The sequence below is a fragment of the Abramis brama genome (assembly GCF_963993115.1).
Source record: "Abramis brama genome assembly, chromosome: 5".
Classification (NCBI taxonomy): domain Eukaryota; kingdom Metazoa; phylum Chordata; class Actinopteri; order Cypriniformes; family Leuciscidae; genus Abramis; species Abramis brama.
Genome location: NC_139967.1, coordinates 19,553,482 through 19,573,662, shown reverse-complemented (window position 1 = coordinate 19,573,662; position 20,181 = coordinate 19,553,482). Strand labels below are relative to the sequence as shown.

The window sequence follows — 20,181 nt, the reverse complement described above, 5'->3', positions numbered from 1 at the left end:
CGGTGATACAATAAGTGACATGATTTCAGCAGTTTGGCAGGAAGCTGACAAAGTCGAAGGGTGTGGAAAATCCAGCAGCAACTCTACTGCAGTGCAGAGAACGATCTCTCCATGCCTGCTAACTGTATTCATGCAGATGTCAAATTAAGGTCAAACATGAGCCATACAGTAAATACAGCTTTAGACTATGAGCCAGAATCAGACAGTTGCAGGAAATGAAACATGAAATACTACTAGAAAACAAAGACACATAACTGCTTAAAATTACGCAGGTGCTGCAAGTTCAGATCACACAAGTTTTTCCAAAGTGCTGTATTTGACCAATAAACTTTCATATTGCATGTGACATTTAAAGAACAAATTCTAAGGCTGGGAGCACACAGTCCTGATATATACTGCTATTCAAATCCTACATTCTGCTGTAGAGCGTGTGTTGAGGAGGTTTTCCATCAATTCATCATGATATCTACTGTATCAAACATGGGTGATGTGACTGGTGTAAGAAGAGCAAATTCTCACCTATTGCAGAGTCGGCTTACGGCTCCATAGGAGTCACAGTCACAGGCCTGGCAGCCACTAGTACCGTTGGTGAAATACCCATTCTCACATTCATCACAAAGTTGACCTGTGTATCCAAGTATGCACACACACTGACCTGTGACAGAGTCACAGGTATTCGGGTCCTCTGACCCCTCAGCACTACAGTTGCACTGAGGTCCTGTGTGGAAAAGAGGAGAGAAGAGAGATTGGAAACAATGTTGTCAACATAAAAAAATTAAATAAAATTTTGAAAAGTATGATTTTAAAGGGATAGTTAACCCAAAAATGAAAATTAACCCTTGATTTACTCACCTTGAAGCCATCCTAGGTGTATATGACGGAAGTTAGTTATTTTAGTCGATAAAGTTTTAAATATGGATATTTTTCTTACACAAACGCATCACTTCACTTCAGAGGGCCTTTATTAACCCCCCAGAGCCGTGTGGAGCACTTTAATCATGGATGGATGCGCTTTGATGGACTTCCAAAGACATCCACCCATTCACTCCCATTATAAAGCTTGGAAGAGCCAGGACATTTTTTAATATAACTCCGATTGTATTTGTCTGAAAGAAGAATGTCATATACACCTAGGATGGCTTCAGGGTGAGTAAATCATGAGCTAATTTTCATTTTTGGGTGAACTATCCCTTTCACTCTTGGTGACCATATTTCTTAGTAGATGCTGAAATGAGTCATGTGAGAGAATGTTTTTGCAACATCGGTGTTTAAAGGGGTCATGAATTGAGGAATCAAATTTCCCTTGAGCTTTTGACATATAAGAGGTCATTGTACTATAAGCATATCCTGTAAATTTCAGAACTGAAAACTTCCTTGTTAGTCCAAAAACATATTTTATTGTAATCAAGCCCAGCGAACAACTCGTAGTGGAATGTGCCTATCCATGACATGGATAGGTGAAAGGCTTTATGATGAAAGTGCCGAAATCGAGTTGCAATGACGAGATCACTGCATTCATGCGCTCAACATGTCTGTGATCGGCTACAATGCCCATCACTCTAACCTTTCATGCCACGATCTAAATCTAATGCTATTAGGCTTGCTACGATAGTCAGTGTTACCGGTGTTACACTATGTTCAGTCACAACACCGGTTTCATCACTTGTCCACCAAGGCACCACGCCAATTATTATTATTTTTTTCAGTTTAAAGCGTTACAAATATTTAACGCAGTATCCGTTTTTTTTCTGTCACCCATTGACTAGCGTTGTCTGATCATGCTCTTATTAAAGCAAATGCTATTTAACCATTCAAGCGCGACAAGACAAAAGAGAACACACTGTCTGTCAATGTCCTACCTATGTGGCACACACACACACGTCAGTATCAAGTTCTATTTAGGGCTTGAAAGAACCACAACGAACCAGAACACACAAATTATGCCAAAATGTCCGTTTTGTCGAGTGTCCTCATAAAAGCAGTTTTAAATGAGTTAAAGTCTTAAATGAACGTAAAGATTTGTGAGAAATGGGACGCGTGTCAGATCCGCATCATGTGCAGCAGCGGCTGGTCTTAAAGTGTCATTAATGTTAATCAAAGAACAAAGAGAGTAAATTACTTACTCAGACCCGGCGCCAGGATGATTATTATACCGGCAGGCAGCCTAATAATCATTAATGCACTCCAGCGAACGGCTTCTTCGCGCCAAAAAAACTCTTCATGAAGTGCAGTGAAATGCAGCGACCTATGAGGCGTTTCCTGATGGATCGAGGTTGTTCCTTAACTTCATTTTCTACGTGCAATTCACACAAGCTCTAAGCGCGTGCTAGACTGCTGCGAGTATGCGCTTAGAGCTATGTTGTGAAAAATACATATAGGACACTGACAACGCGCTGACAGACAGGACCGAGCAGGTAACATTTAATATGAAACAAAGTCTCAACTTTCAAATTTGGTCAGTCAAAGAAAATTAAGCAATATAGGCCTACCGTTTTGTGGCTCTTTAATGTGTAGCGACAGATTGCCTCAGTTTAAGCTGCTCGTGAACTGATCATCTCTTCCTTAGTTTATTTATAGCATCAAATAAACATGAATGAACATCAGAAGGACTGTTATTTTAACCGCGGAAAGATGTTAGTAGCCTACACACCGTTCAAATCCACCGACGTTATTCTTCTAACTCTCCTGACTGCTTTGTCGGACAAAAATGGCGGATTATGATTGGTCAGATCGCGTGTCAATCAATCTCCCAGCGAAGGGTGAATTGACGCTAATTTAAAAGTGAAAGTAAAATGCACACTGCCGCACCAACTTTTTATAAGCAATGAAGTCCCTATCTAACTTGACAGATGAGGTCATCATTTGGTCAAACTCCTTTTTTTGTTTCATGGAAGAAAGAAAGTCATACATGTTTCAAAAGACATAAGGGTGAGTAAAAGATGATGGCTTGTTGTTACTTTTTTTTATTTTTTTTTATGTATGCCTAACTTACTCATTTGTAAAACGATTTGAGCACTGGTTTAAAACACAATATAAAGTAAACATTGTTGCTATTATTGGTAACTCTGAATTGCTTGACACTGCACCTTTAACATTCAATAATGCTTAACAGTATGACTTTTGGTGAGAGATTCAATCAGTAAGTGGTCGTGGTAAAGCACAATCTCATTTGGCCTTCTACACATTGAGAGATTTTTTTTTCCATCGGAACATGGCACAAAAAAGTGTGAATTTATTAAAAGCTGCAGGTTGCCACTTTCCAGTGCCATCACAGCAGGGGAATAGCACAAGGGCAGAAAATCTGAAATCTCTCTAAAAGAAACTGTTAGGGGTGGGAGATATTGACAAAAATGAATATCTCAATATTTTTTTCAATATCTCGATATCGATATTCAGACGATATTTTTGTACCCACCACCTGCAGGAGGGACCGTAAGGGGCCGGTGCTAAGTGGATCGGGCGGCAGTCGAAGGCGGGGACCTAGACAACCCAATCCCTGGACGCGGAATCTAGCTCTAGGGACATGGAACGTCACCTCTCTGGCGGGGAAGGAGCCTGAGGTTGTGCGTGAGGTTCAGAGATTCCGACTAGAGATAGTTGGGATCACCTCTACGCACGGCTTGGGCTCTGGAACCACACTCCTCGAGAGAGGATGGACTCTTCACCACTCTGGAGTTGCCCATGGTGAGAGGCGGCGGGCTGGTGTGGGTTTGCTTATAGCCCCCCAGCTCAGCCGCCATGTGTTGAGTTCACCCCGGTGAACGAGAGGGTCGCTTCCCTGCGCCTTCGGGTCGGGGATAGGTCTCTCACTGTCGTTTGTGCCTACGGGCCGAACGGCAGTGCAGAGTACCTGGCCTTCTTGGAGTCTCTGGGAGGGGTGCTGGAAAGTGCTCCGACTGGGGACTCCGTCGTTCTACTGGGGGACTTCAACGCCCACGTGGGCAGCGACAGTGACACCTGGAGGGGCGTGATTGGGAGGAACGGCCCCCCTGATCTGAACCCGAGTGGTGTTCTGTTATTGGACTTCTGTGCTAGTTACAGCTTGTCCATAACGAACACCATGTTCAAGCATAAGGGTGTCCATCAGTGCACATGGCACCAGGACACCCTAGGCCGGAGGTCGATGATCGACTTTGTGGTCGTTTCATCTGACCTCCGGCCGTATGTCTTGGACACTCGGGTGAAGAGAGGGGCGGAGCTGTCAACTGATCACCACCTGGTGGTGAGTTGGATCCGATGGCAGGAGAGGAAGCTGGACAGACTCGGCAGACCCAAACGTACTGTGAGGGTCTGTTGGGAACGTTTGGCCAAATCTCCTGTCAGAGAGATCTTCAACTCCTACCTCCGGCAGAGCTTCCACCAGATCCCGAGGGAGTCTGGAGATATTGAGTCCGAGTGGACCATGTTCTCCACCTCCATTGTCAACGCGGCCACTCGGAGCTGTGGCCGTAAGGTCTCCGGTGCCTGTTGAGGCGGCAATCCCCGAACCCGGTGGTGGACACCGGAAGTAAGGGATGCCGTCAAGCTGAAGAAGGAGTCCTATCGGGCCTGGCTGGCTTGTGGGACTCCTGAGGCAGCTGATGGGTACCGACGGGCCAAGCGGACTGCAGCCCGGGTGGTTGTGGAGGCAAAAACTGGGAGGCTGGGAGGAGTTCGGTGAGGCCATGGAGAAGGACTATCGGTCGGCCTCGAAGAGATTCTGGCAAACCGTCTGGCGCCTCAGGAGGGGGAAGCAGTGCCCTACCGACGCTGTTTACAGTGGAGGTGGGCAGCTGTTGACCTTGACTGGGGATATCACCGGACGGTGGAAGGAATACTTTGAGGATCTCCTCAATCCCGCCATCACGTCTTCCATTGAGGAAGCAGAGGCTGAGGGCTCGGAGGCGGACTCGTCCATCACCCAAGCTGAAGTCACCGAGGTAGTCAAGAAACTCCTCGGTGGCAAGGCAACGGGGGTGGATGAGATCCGCCCTGAGTACCTCAAGTCTCTGGATGTTGTGGGGCTGTCTTGGCTGACACGCCTCTGCAGCATCGCGTGGCGGTCGGGGACAGTGCCTTTGGACTGGCAGACCGGGGTGGTGGTCCCTCTTTTCAAGAAGGGGGACCGGAGGGTGTGCTCCAACTATAGGGGGATCACACTTCTCAGCCTCCCTGGGAAAGTCTATGCCAGGGTACTGGAGAGGAGAATCCGGCTGATAGTAGAACCTCAGATTCAGGAGGAACAGTGTGGTTTTCGTCCCAGTCGTAGAACACTGGACCAGCTCTATACCCTCTACAGGGTGCTGGAGGGCTCATGGGAGTTTGCCCAACCAATCCACATGTGCTTTGTGGATTTGGAGAAGGCATTCGACTGTGTCCCTCGCGGCATCTTGTGGAGGGTGCTCTGGGAGTATGGGGTTCGGGGCCCTTTGCTAAGGGCTATCCGGTCCCTGTACGACCGGAGCAGGAGCTTGGTTCGCATTGCCGGCAGTAAGTCAGACTTGTTCCCGGTGCATGTTGGACTCCGGCAGGGCTGCCCTTTGTCGCCGGTTCTGTTCATAATTTTTATGGACAGAATTTCTAGGCGCAGCCAGGGTCCGGAGGGGGTCAGGTTTGGGGACCACATGATTTCATCTCTGCTCTTTGTGGATGATGTTGTCGTGCTGGCCTCATCAAACCAGGACGGTTTGCAGCCGAGTGTGAAGCGGCTGGGATGAGAATCAGCACCTCCAAATCCGAGGCCATGGTTCTCAGTCGGAAAAGGGTGGTTTGCCCGCTTCAGGTTGGTGGAGAGCTCCTGCCTCAAGTGGAGGAGTTCAAGTATCTTGGGGTCTTGTTCACGAGTGAGGGAAGGATGGAACGGGAGATTGACAGGCGGATCGGTGCAGCTTCTTCGTCCCGGATAAGCGGTAGAAGATGGATGGATGGATGGATGGACAACAATATTGTTGATGATAAATTCAAAGTAAAACATTTTCTTTTCAAAACGCTATAAATCCATCCATTTTTTCCCCAAAACGCTATAAATCCATCCATTTTTCCCCCAAAAATTGATGGTTTGTCTTTTAAAAAAAGTCTTTTGTCTTTTATTTTTCGTGTTTGCATGTATGAGGAAAAAACAATATTATGTGACAGTTCTCCATTATGGACGCGAGCGCTCTGAAAGCAGCACTAAAAGACTTTCAAACTTTCAAAGAGACCTCAAAACAGAAAGCACAAAGCCTTTCTTTAAAATGAATTTCGTTTTGTATTCATTGTATCTTAATTTTAATAATTTTTCATTAACCAATTTCCTGGATTTAATACATAAAAAGTAAATATAGGCTAGCAATCACAACATAAGGTGCTTGAACTGGAGATTATATCATCATGAACCGAACCGTAGCCTACTCGACTCACAGGCCTAAAAAATGTGAAATATATTTACAGAAAGCTGGTTCTAAACAAAACCATCCAAAACAAAATAAAACTATGTAGCCTAATAAATGTGAATTTCTCCGGTGCGTTCACTAGCCTACTGCGAAGATCGCGAGTCAATAGCCTACTGTCAACTTCATCTTTGCAGCCGACACAGAAATTAATAAACAATTAAAATGTCTTATTGCAATATTTTACATATTCATAATCATTACTTTTGCTGGTTCTTTGAGGCAGCTTTTTAGGTTTATGGCGTTTTGGAAAAGAGCTCTTCACGTACAAACACTGTTTCACCAAGGCACAGCGGCCCTTCAGCACATAAGAAAAAAAAAGAGAAAAAGCACGGACTTACTAATTACGAAACTTTGATGTGGTTGAACAGGTGAAACAGTCACAAATTCCTCTGCAACTCAAACCTTCTCAGTACGAGTTATGAAGGAAGGGAACAGCATTACCGTTTTCAGCGCGTCCTCCTCTGATTGCTGTGTTGTGACTGAAAAAGTGTATGCAGGAGCACATGCGCAAAATGTAGGTTTGTAAAATGTCCTTTTGTAAAATGACATATGATAAAATAAAAATAATTCATATATCATTTTACAAAACGGTTTTGCGCATGTGCTTCTGCGCGCACCATTTCGAATTTACGTATGAATGTGCGTTTTTGACGACACGGGACCATGGGCTGGGCCACTCGGAGGTTGCTTCTGGGAATAGTACTGCCCTACAGTATTAAAAATCGCTACATATAATTGTTTAGAAGGTTATAGTGTGCGTTATTTGTTTTCTCTTTAACTTCTTTCAGCTCTTTTCATGTTTGGGGGGTCGGATTGTACAAATTATGAAATATTCGATATCCCAATTTTGCATATCGTCCAGACAACAATTTGGATATTATCGTCTAAACGATATATCGCCCACCTCTAAAACTGTATGAGCAAAACTACAACATTACGATTCAAGCAGCTAATGGAAATGATATGGAAAGTACACATTTCATAGCCAGTGGGGCGACTGTACCTCCAGGGGTGCACTGAACCTGTGGGCTCTGAGAACATGTTGAAATACACCAGCTTGATGAAAACAGCCTGTACTTGGCTACTGCCTTCAAGCAATGTTTCAAGGAATGTTTTGTAGGATTTAGAGAGGACTTGAGCCTGGCCCGTCCTGTTATCAGCTCTCGCAGTACAAACTGTTCCCTCCAGTGCACGTCAACACCTCAGTAAACAGTTTTTTGTTATAAAAACAGCCTGCTCAGTAACTCAAAAGCCTCTAGCACCTACAGCAGCAGTAACCTTACACATCTAATATGATCAGCATATTACAGAGGTCACAGAGAGGCTGTCAGCAAAATTTGCTCCCAGAAGTCAAAAAACTGAGCAAAACAAAGAGATCTCATTATTAAAGCATCCTTCGTCTGACTGTGCTGCAATATTAGCGTGCTGTGTAGCAACCCAGAGCTTATCTGATGAGAAACTATATCGCATACATGCAGTGTTCAAATATAGTGCTTCTGTGTTTTTTCTGGGTAAAAGGGGAGCAGGTGCTTTCTCCCAGAAGAAAAGCACAGTAGCTGTAATTTGCGATGATGATAGTTTCAGTGAGATGTGTGAGGAAAGAATGATGGATAAAATATTAATTTTAGGATCTAAAAAAATACCAAAGGCAATCCCTGGATCACTAAAAAATATCTAAAGAACCACATTCTGATGGGTTGAAATAACACTGTTCCATAAGGGAACACATCTGGTGGGTACTAAATTCAGAAAATACTCCTTTTCTTCTAACTGTCTAACATATTGCATGCATAAATCCAAAGGGGACCTTTCCTGCAGTGTGTCATTGTTTTACAGTGACTTCCCAAAGGACCTGCGAGTGTGAACACGTGAAAAAACACACACATAAGCACTGATGCAGAGAGAAATGGAGCGCTGCTGTGATATATTTAGGAGAAGCTCTGAGCGTGTACAGTTCCCCATGGCTGACTGGGGGCAATCTGATCTGAATCAGAGGTGACCTTGCAGATTACACAATAGGAGAACTCTGCCAGACAAAGTGTAAAAAAAAAAAAAAGTTCTACTTGTCTCTTAATGGAACAATTACAAGTATCCATCTTATCTGTCTTGCATCGACTTACAAGACTCACTCCTAGCCTACTTCCCACAGTCCCACGATAGCAGGCATCATTTAAAAGAAATACAGATACATTACCTGTCTTTAAGTTTGGGGTTAGTATGATTTTTCATACAAATGCAAGGATGCATTAAGGTAACACAAAAAAGTAATAGTGACAGTAAAAACTTTGTTAAAAATAATTTCTATTTCAAATAAATTATATATATATATATATATATATATATACATATATAAAAAAAAATATTCTCAAAGAGTCCTGAAAAATGTATAACAAAAATATTAAGTAGAACAACCGTGTTTAATACTGATAATAAGAAATGTTTCTTGAGCACCAACTCATCATATGAGAATGATTTCTGAAGGATCATGTGACACTGAAGACTGGAGTAATGATGCTGAAAATTCAGCAGTAATAAAATCAATTTTAATATTGAAATAGAAAACTGTTATTTTCACATTGTAATACTATTTAACAATTATTGTTTCATTGTATTTTTAATCAAAATAAATGCAGCCCTGGTGATCAAAAGAGACTTATTTTCAATAACATTTTAACTTACAACTTAAAAATTAAAACTTTTGAGTTTTGTTAGTGTGTCAGACATTAGTTTAGTGAATGTGATGGTCTTTATGGACGCAAGGACGGAAGTCCTTCTTCTGTCTTTACACAATCATAAACATGCTGAGACATGAGTGTTTGTGGAAGGGCATTGGCAAGGTGATCCCACTTATTGAGTATCAATAGAGAATATGCACAAAAAAAATGAAGTCAGCTCAAGACACCTGACAATGAGGTATCGGCTTTCTTTACACAAACATGTAAAGGTCACAGCTTTGTTTTGTTTGAATAAGAATTAAAGCTTTCATTTAATGGCTAGTGGCTACGTATCTTACAGTGTTGAACGCATTGACCTAAATTCACCTTTGTCACATTCTTGGAAATTCCTGCTCCAAATCTGTGTTTTTTTTTTTTGTACTCATCCCTCACAATAAAATATTGAGTGGGTTCAAATGTCTGCATGAGGGTGTTACTGTTGCAATGCAAACAGACATCAAGTTACCATCTTTAAAGCCATAATGGCAGACTGTAGGTCGGCTCCAGACTGTAAAATGAAGGTTGTCAGTGAAAGCAGCTAAAGATTCCTGAATGAAGATGGTGAATGAAGCTCTCAGCTGTGCTAATTCACACATTGCTCCTAGTATGAGAAATCAAAAATTAGAAAAGGGGGGAAAGTGATGCATGTCATGCACATAGAAATATATCTATCAAATAAATGTTAAGACATTCTCTAAAACTAAAAAATATTTTTGCACTATTCAACCCAGCCTAAGGCGATATTTCTACAAAATGATTTTAAATTGCTTTTTGCACTTTCGTGACACTTTCAAAGTGATACGTCCAAATGCACATTCAGTTTTATCCGAAACAGATGAACATGAATCTGGCAAGGTTTTATTACATTGGATTGCTGTACAAATTGTGGAAGTTCGGAAATGAAATGTCGAGTGAGTGGTAGAGCTGCACGATTCAAACACCCATGTGATCATTCGAGCTGCCACTGATCCAGAGAGAGCTGTTGGCAGGTATGAAAGCTTCACTAACTAGCCTAAGTCTTTTCAACCACACAATATAATTATTTCTGTGGTACAAAGTAAACATTCAAATTATCACAATTTTATAGTTATAAAAACACTGATGTCTACGGTAGCAATCAAAACAGAGTAGCCTAAATCACCTTTTGGATTTAACTTGACGATTCAAATAAAGATCAATTACATCATTACACCAGTAGGTGGTGACACGTGACTGTAAAAAAAAATTAATTTGTTTCATAATTTCGTTCATTCAAGAGATTCGTTCAAAAACCCTGATTCATCTTATGATGAAGTGTCTGAATTCAAGTCATTGAAACACTCATTCAAACTGTTATATATATATATATATATATATATATATATATATATATATTAGGGCTGGGGTAAACGATTATTTATTAAACGATTAGTCGGCGATTACTTTATCGATTAGTCGACTAATCTAACGACTAATTTGAATTAATTATCCTGTCTGTTATTCGCATATCTCTGTCGAACCGTTACTCCGATGGATCATTTCAAACTCGACAGCTGTCTGGGCACGGGTAAGTGCAGTGCCAAGTTTGACGTTGTTTGGATGAGAAATGCAAAATATATTGTTAAATATATCAGTAAAAGAAGCACTTAGAAGGTTGTGGTTTAAAAAAATAAACATTCTGACATAAACACACTGTCAGCTACAATATTTACTTCTGAATAATATAGTATAAACGTGATAAATCCATTTTGATTAATTTGAGTAAAAAATGTGTTTTCTTTACCAAACTTTCAAATTGTTTCAAACTTTCACATAGCATCTTTAGGTTATAATAACATAAATAATTCAAATCCAGATTTTGATTTTCAAAGATTTATAAAAACAGATAATTTTTCCCAAAAATGCAATAAATTCATGACACGTTTTAAAAAAAAATGCAATTAATCCATTGAATCAATATAAAAGTTATTTTTCATATTGAAATTGTTGAAAATACACAACAAAGTAAGTTGATCCACATGACAGCCTCTGAACTCGGTCAATACGTTAATCTTATATTTAGCACGTACTGGACTAAACATAGGCTATATTCAATCAGCCATCGCTAAGAAATACCTTCTGAATTTTTTTGACGGCGATCAGCTGTAAAATGGCTTGGTCCTGCTCGGTTTTCGTTGACTTTGAGTACAAGAATTGAAAGTTTTTTAAAAGATACCCTGGGGTTTACGTGTCAGCATTCGACATAAGTTTGACGCTGTCGTGTGAGAACCTATTTTTTACAGTCTATGGTGAGAACAAGCAACAGTCGGCATTTCTCTTCCTCCCGCGTGCCTCATCTTCTTAATCTCCTCACGTAAATGATTAGATTTCGATGGCTTACGTTTCTTCCCTACGGCAGAATCCACCACAGGTTCATCAATGCCGTCAAATGTATTATTTTGTTTTGTTTGTTTGTTGATCAAAAAGTGCAAAGTAGATAAGGAAAACTAGGATGGCGGGTGTATTCAAAGCGCCACCGTTACTGTTTACAATGCGTGGAATGGTGCGCTGTGATTGGTTGAGCGGATTTATCACATTCTGCAGAGAAAGGAGACTGGCGTTTGTCGCGGTTTGGAAAGAAAGGGAGAAAACATGACAGAATAACACGGCGGGCGGTGTGTGGCGAGCTGTACCTCCGGAAATGGTAAAAAAAAATAAAAAAATAAAGAAGCGTCGACGCAAAAAATATGACGTCGACGTAATTTTGACGTGGACGCGTCGACGTCATCGACGCACCGCTACAGCACTAATATATATATAATTCTAAATAGACTGCAGAAATTAACATTTTGTCAGAACCTATAGTAAATTACATGTTTACCCAACACGGAGAACCGTGGTCTCTAAAAAAAAAAAGAAAGAAAGAAAAAAAAACTATCCAGAAAGAAATGTATCCAGAATCGTGCGTCTCTAGAGAGTGGCGCTAAAAGGTTAATGCTCTAGGCATTTAAAAATAACATAAACATTAAACTTAACTGATAGTGTTAGCAAATGCAAAAGTGAGATAAAAACACATTTGTTCAAGCAACCGTGCCATTTTGGTTTGTATCTACAAGTCTTTAAACTTCTTGAAGCACTTTTACTAAAGTGCTTTTAGGTCATAACAGTATTGTGCAAGGAACGCCACAAAAATATTGCTAATCCACCCCGTAATCATAATTTGTGTGAAAAGGAATCAAAGTGGTCTAATCTAATGTTCATTTCAGATGGAAACTGTAGTAAATACAGCAGATATGTTTTTGGACTTTTGCTAAATGTAGGTAGAGGCATGTACTTACAATGAGCCTAGATTGTGTTCATTTATCATTACTACTGTACATGATTAGTCTTGAATGTGGTTTCAAAACTAACAACTTTATTTTAGGTGCCTTCAATGCTAAAACACTTGATGATAAACGGACAGTAACCATATTTGTCATCAGATGCATAGTTTCCAAACAGGTATCCCTTGTTTGTGATGAGCAAGGATGTCACACATCATTGTAACATGTTTGGGCAAATGCCTATTATTAGATTCAGTAGCTTTGTCGTTGTTATGTAAGAAATTTACAGGACACTTATATAACCGTAGCCTGACACAGGCCTGTTCAACGACATACTGACCCTCAGGGGTGAGCAGCATGGTGTCATGGGGCCCCTGTCACCCTGCATTGCCACCCACATGACAAATCGTGTGGTACCGCTGAGAGAAGCAGAATACATGAGCACTGTCATACAGTCACGTTCAGTGTGAAAACATAACCGTAATGCTCAATGAGAAAGCTAATAAACCTACCTCAATGACAGGAGAAACTTATAAGCGAAAGACCACAAACAGGTGTGGTAAATGATACATGCGTGTCAAATATTTGTTGAATTAGCATGGCTCAGAATTAATAATCTTACTTTCAAGCAAATTAAACAAATCAATAAAATATGTGTGGCTTAAGGCTGATTTATACTTCTGCGTCATTGTCCGTGTTGACGCGCAATTACACATGCAGAGGGAGCATGTGAAACCCAAGGGAGGGGTTCTAGCAGACCAATCAGAGCGCTTGCGTCCGCGTAGAATTGACACGTTGTTATATTTTTGGAGAGGTGCACGTCAGGGTACGCACGCTACACACAGCCTACGACGTAGCTACAGCGTGAGTTCGACGCAGAAGTATAAATTTAGCTTTATACTTTGGGATTCATGTGCACGTCTAAAGGATTAAATGTACACAAAAATATGTCAAAATGACTGGCTTGAAGATTCACTTAAACACAGTTTATGTCGTAAATGGATGTGTGTGTATATATATATATTAGTCACCTTTATTTATATAGCACTTTTTACCATACAGATTGTATCAAAGCAGCTTCACAGTGATAACATGAAAATAATACAACAACTTGTTGTAATCATTTACCTATATATATATATAAAACAAAAAGAACCGATAAGAATACCGTTAAAGTACCGGATCGATAAGCAGTATCGTAATACTGTTAATACCTTAACGATACCCATCCCTACTTGTAACTAAATTAATTGTAGTTTCAAACTTCATCTTTTTGAGTCTCTAAACAAGACACATGGCTGTCAGATAAAAGCTGAATAACTACAGTAATAAGAATTACTTATTAGTAATAAAACGAAAGTCTGCTCCTTCAGAAAATAAATTTTAGGACAGGTTTATACTTGTTTCTAATTGCCTGGGTGTGGTATCAGCACACATTGTGAAAGCTCTGTAAATGCACACCTAGTTAAGCATGTTTTGATATTCTTGCTCATGCTCTTTGTTGCGTGCTCTGTCCACAAACTGACACTCTTAATTTTCTTCAGAGCACTTAGTGTGCTGGGGCCTCATTTATAAAACTTTGCATAGGATTTGCGTCAGAAGTGGCGTACGGATGAAACATATGACGTGCGTACGCACAGAAATATTCGGATTTATAAAACCGTGCGCACGCACATCATACGCAGTTTTCCCTTAATAAATCACAATCAATTCTAAATGTAGCGCAGCTTTTGCGGCTTCATGTCACGCCCATAGTTGCCCATAAATATTCCGTGAAATGCCCACAAGTTAATATTCATCGATTGCGAAATCATGGCAAACACAAATAGGAAAATCAAGAAACGTAACTTCACTCAATGTGAAGTAGAAATTATCGTTGGCGAGGTGGAAAAGAGGAGTAAAATGTTGTTTGGAGGGCACAGTATGGGCATTACTAATGCCAAAAAGGCACTTGAGTGGCAAAAGGTTGCAGACGCCGTTAATGCTGCAGCCTCACAACCTCGGACCGTGGCCGAAATAAAAAAAGAAATGGTCGGACATCAAAGTCGATGCAAAAAAGTGTCTAGTGCTCCATCGCCAGAATGTGTCTGCCACGGGTGGGGGAAAGGGGACACCGGAGCTGACCCCTCTTGATGAGAGACTGGCGGCAATTATTGGGGAATCCCTATTAAGTGGAGTGGTGACTGAGGCGGAGGGGGACATTGACGCGCCAGATGCACCGGATGACATAACATGCCAATATTATTGCAGAACATATTTCACTTTTCTTTTTGCAAATATGTGTTAATTTGCATTTCTGTTGTAATCTTCGTTTGATTTTGTTTGTTTTACACTGCAGATCGATCAAACGGGTGTTCGTGTAGGCTGTTAATTGTAAGACTTGCTTTGTGAAGTCTTCATGTTATTTATTATTCTTTTACACAACGGTCTACAGTTTCACACACTTTCACGTGTTTCTTCCATCTGCCGACGGTGTCGCCATTTCTCATTTCACCCGTTTTTGTGCGTACACCTGGGTTAGAGTTTGCGTGAAGGACCGCACATTTTCCCGTCAAGTTTGCTTTTTATAAATACCAGTTATTGCGTAGAGAGCGGCGTACGCCTTCTTTTGTGCGTACGCAACGTTTATAAATGAGGCCCCTGGTGAGCAGCGTGTGAGGCAGGGATAAACATTTTTAGATATTCAATTGATTGATAATTCGAGAGAGAGAGAGAGAGAGAGAGAGAGAGAGAGAGAGAGAGAGAGAGAGAGAGAGAGAGAGAGAGAGAGAGAGAGAGAGAGAGAGAGAGAGAGAGAGAGAGAGAGAGAGAGAGAAATGCTCTGTGTTGGGTATGTAAGGGATGTATATTTTATATAAGGGTTGTAAATCAGATAAGTTCAGCTATAACAATGACAGGCTCAATCACTGGCCTAATGCCGTATAGGCAAAATAAACTTTGGCATACTGTTTGCATATAAGGAATTGCATAGGGACATAATTATAAGGATATATACATTAGCCTATATCCTTTGTGTTTTAGCAATGATGTTTTCTTGACAGAGACTTACACTGTATGCCTGATATACATGACAGTACATTTTAAATTCATTATGAATTAGACTTTCAAATGGTTGAGGGAGAGGATAGTAAGAGCTTGGCTATCAAGCAGAGGCAGAAGGGCAGTTATCTGTGTATTGCGGCTCTAGGACTCCTGAGAGTTTCTAATCAGCCAGAAAAATAAATCTGTGCTAAGTCTGGAAGCGCCTACTCCTCACAAAAGAACTGGATTTAGGGTGTTTGTAGGCCTGGAGCTGCATTGAGAATGGCAGTCTAAGCAATAGCAGAGCAGTGCTTTTATAAAACTCCCAGATGGGAATCCACAAATAAGGTGCAAATCAAAATGTGCTACACAGCACATTAGAAAACGAAATTATTTGCTCTTACAGCTCATTTGCATATTCAAAGAAGAGCTTTAGACCACCATTACAATCACAAAACAGAACTGAAGTCTGTTTGCATCATTGATCATTATTTTCCTGTTTATCACAGTAAAGCTGCTTTGAAGCATTCTGTATGGTATAAAGTGCTATGCGAATAAAGGTAACTTGACTTGGCCATACTGTAGCATTACAATTTATTTAAGTTGGATTTGGCGTACAATACATCAAACAAACTGTTTTAATTTAAAGTCAATACACTTATAAATGTTCAAACAGCAAAACCCAACCAAACACACAGTAGTGTGTTCTATTCAGAGCATGATGTGGATGCTTTTAATGTTAAAAGGAAGCTCAGACCACAGCATCAGTTTTGTCTTGAAAATGCAGCACATCTAACTTAATAATACAGTAATAGGTCTTACAAAAAAATCATCAAAAACTGTATTGTAACTTAGGGATAGTAACAGTTGAAGACTTTAAGGTCTATAATGTGTACGGCAATTTGTTTGAGCTCATGATACTTCAAACCCATTAATGAAACTGCCGAGCAAGGACAGCGCAGAAGCTGAAAAACAGCCATCATACAAGCCTGTGTGTGTCCTGCAGTCCTGGGGATTTACGAAATGACTTTCACTGTCCTTGTCTAAAATGTGTTTTAATAAGCCACACGCTGCCCACACGTAGAGCACAATATGACATGCAATATGAGCGCTACAGTATAACTCTGAATCACATGTACAGTGGTGTTCTGTTGGAATTATTTAAATAAAAACTAGAAAACAGCCATTAAGTTCACCACATACCAGTTCAGCAATAAACCAACCTCATCTCCTCAAGGTATTTCAGTGTACTGTTTGTTTGCATTACTTTTAATGTTTATGATATGTACTCTTGAAGAAATAAAGTGTGATGTTGCTGCCACCACATCATAAACAAGTATCACTGGGAAATAATTTTTCCTGATTGCATTCCAATAAAAACAACACATTACATGAGTCACTGAAGGGAAATGGCAAATTAAAGATCGTGTCTGGAGAAATACTGGCTCATATTCTTGTTTTGTTTACAGGCTAATCCTGCACTTGTTAAATAGGCCTAAAAAGAACACAAGTGTCAATGTTATAAGCATTATTTAATCCTGATATCTTTAATTATCTTTAATAGGGGATTGACATTTAAACATGAAAATATCTGAAATGAAGGAAAAATCTTTCAGAACAAAACATCACATACTGTAGCTGTACTGTGCACACACTTGGCTACTAAGAAAAGCACACTAGGCTATATGATAAGAGTTTTTAATTTTTTTTTTTTTCTAGGTTAAACTTCAGACTGTCTCTAGGCTAAACTAACAACTGTAACTTTGTTATGTAATTTTATGTAAACGACACATGTAATGTGTCCATCCACATGCATAAAGATGAAACGCATGATTTCACCCCAATCATATTTCTTTTTTCATTCCTTGTATATTACACACCACTGCGGAAACAGACTGTACAGAGCAAAGAAGAGAATATAATGGAAGGAACTGAAATGAGACAATTACCAGTGTGTCCAAGAGCCATAATGCTGCATTAGTGCGTCTACAAGACTGATTAATGATCAATATGCTTTGTACTAACACAATAAAGAAGACAATACTAACATTTGTAATAATAAAAAGGTGAATTATGTTAAGGGAAATGTAGCTTAAGTTAAGGTGTCTCGCTCTGATTCTTGGTTTTACAATAACTTGTGCAGGTGTTATTTGAGTCTGAGACTGAAATCATTTTGTGACAGAATGAGGTGAATGTTTTAAGGTTCCCCATACCACTGCTAATATTAAACATGGACAAACTTTAGATCAAAAAGAACAGTTGCGAGAACAAAATACCATGGATGTTCTTATGCAATCATCACAATGTCTTGATCAGATCCTGAATATTATGCCCATGATTTTAGGTTGAGCTTTCTAATAAGATGCTATCCGGGTCACCTCTTACCCTAAAATTATGTCATCCATGTCTGGGGAAACAAGGGCACTAAACTTACCACACTAGGAACAAATGTCAAACACCAGCTATTTTAGCCATTCAAACCTTCACCCCATAAATCAGATAATCACGACAAAGGTTTCAAGGTAAAAAATAAATACACAAAAATCCTTGAAATATGATAACTCTCCTTTTCTCTTCATATGTATATTACGCTGTTGAATCAGTTGATTTAATGTGACATATCCGCTTTTCTGTGGAAGCTGAAGACCTGCAGTAAACAGCAAAGGGCTAAAATCCAGAAACAAATCCCAAACAGACACAGAACCGGTCGCCTTTGGGCTGCTACATAGAATGAGATGGTTTTTATTAACTGTAATCTCAAACACCTGTCTCCCTGCAGTACAATCACTTCCAATGAAGTCCATGGGGCTGCAGATCACACACTGTCTTAACTGCACCTTTGATTATACCTCATATGGCTGGTTCACTTTTCTTTTAACTGCATTTCATCCCACTGTTGTCACTGAATATATCCAAGTTCAGACTGAGAGAATTTAATGATACCAAAAAGAGGAATTTCTCACCCTTTTTCCAAGTAAGAAACTGACTAGATGAAAGATTATGAATTAGACAAAAACATGTGTCATTCAACTAAACAGATAACGCAGACATAAAGGTGCTGATACTACACTGGATGACCTTAATGAAAATGAATCATCCTTATTCTCAAAGCTAGCTTGACATCATGTAACTCAAGATAAACGAGTGGAAGGTTTAAGATTTATGACTGTTTTCCCCTTTTGGCAGTCAGGTGGTAATTAATCACATAAAAGCAATTAAGAAGGTTGTCTCTGCACAACTGGCCTTATCTCGAATGTCCTTCAGATTCACAACTGCCTGTAAAGTACTAAAGGTTTGTGGAAAGTATTTATCGGTCAATTCATTTTTGTTACAGCTGATAATCAGTATTAGCACAAAACCTACAGAGAGAATTGAGACAAAGGAGTGTCTCTGAACAAAGATGGTACTGGTTTGTTGTAACTGATTCTCTGGAAGCAGTAAACAACTCTGTGAACCTGTGACTATAAAGAAGAAACAGTGTGAAATTCTGTCAGAATGCTGTAACGAAGCTATAATAATAAATGTAGCACACTAAAACAGCTTGTGCAGGTGTAACGTTAAATCCCTCAAAATCTGTTTTGCAGAGGCTGGGAAAGAAATTCAAGGACACACTAGGGCCTGCTTCTTATAGTATAACACGCTGCAAATGGACTGCACATTTGGAAAGCTTACATTTTACAAACTTGCATACTCGTCATCCTCATGTCACTAAAAAGGGAGAACTGAGTGAGAACCGAACCTACCTTTCTCAGTGGTCACAAGAGGCTTTGAGGTGCTTTTCACTGTCAATGAACTCTTTGCAGTATCCAGTTCAGGTGGGCTTGTGTTTTCTGTGCCAGCAATTGGAGAGGAAGAAGTGGGTTTTACTGTAATGTTTAGTCTTGTGGAGTTTTCTTTGACTTGACTGCCTTTGGAGGTTGGGTTCATTGTTTTGGTAAGAAGCGCTGCCGTGGTGGTCAGCCATAAGGGCTGTAGTTGGTTAGTTTTGCCAGTGCTTTTGAAATCCCTGGTTGTGATGGTCATTGTGGAGGTGAAAGGTGAAAACCTGGAGTCCCTGTCGTCCTCTTGTAAGTGGTTTGGGATGGTGGTCGCCTCCAACGTCTCACCCAACACAGCACGCGGTAGTCTCGCGCCTGGAGACGCGTTCTCATCGCTCAGGCGACGTACAGTACGCGACAAACCAGCGGTGTATCCAAACAACAATAACTCCAAAACTGAGAACAGTAACATAGTGTAACGCATACACGTCATTTTGTTCTTTAACTCCCCATGTGAAACGTTTCAATTGTATCCTTTAGTTATATAGACAGTTACTTCCTACTATCGAATCCGTGTTTCATCCGATTGTCTCCACTTGTCCACTCGCGCTGTGAACTGCACGGTTTCACTCCAGCGGGACTGACAGTTGTAAACCCCGCCTACTACGGCAACGGCCACGCCTCCACCCAATCAGAGCGCAGACTTCATGAAGATTGACGTAACACTGCACCGATCATACGACTGTGAGGAGGAGCCTCAAAACTGACAACTCAATGAGCTGTCTTAAAAAGTGACAAAAGAAAGAAAACAGCTCAAATATTGCGAGATACTACCGAGAGCCTGCAGTGAGAATGAAACCTTCTTAAAGAAAACTACGGGAAGTTGCTGCAATGCAAAATATGTAACGTTAGGTTATATCTAATATTTATAAAATGGATTTCTATATATTCTATTTGCAATGTACGCTATTAACAAAATGGATGGAATATATATGTG

General features: G+C 40.4%; 1 protein-coding gene across 1 annotated transcript in view; it reads right to left on the bottom strand.

Annotated features, from left to right (window-relative positions):
* LOC311082901 (multiple epidermal growth factor-like domains protein 9) overlaps window positions 1-19,812 on the bottom strand; it is a 100,106-nt gene extending 80,294 nt beyond the window's left edge. Inside the window, exons 1-2 of the mRNA XM_084114083.1 lie at window positions 19,170-19,812; window positions 520-718 (exon numbers count right to left, since the gene is read on the bottom strand). Of these exons, the coding sequence (XP_083970209.1) occupies window positions 520-718; window positions 19,170-19,677 (707 nt within the window). The 5' untranslated portion in view covers window positions 19,678-19,812. The remainder of the gene's footprint in view (window positions 1-519; window positions 719-19,169) is intronic.
* Between the last annotated feature and the right edge of the window lie 369 nt (window positions 19,813-20,181).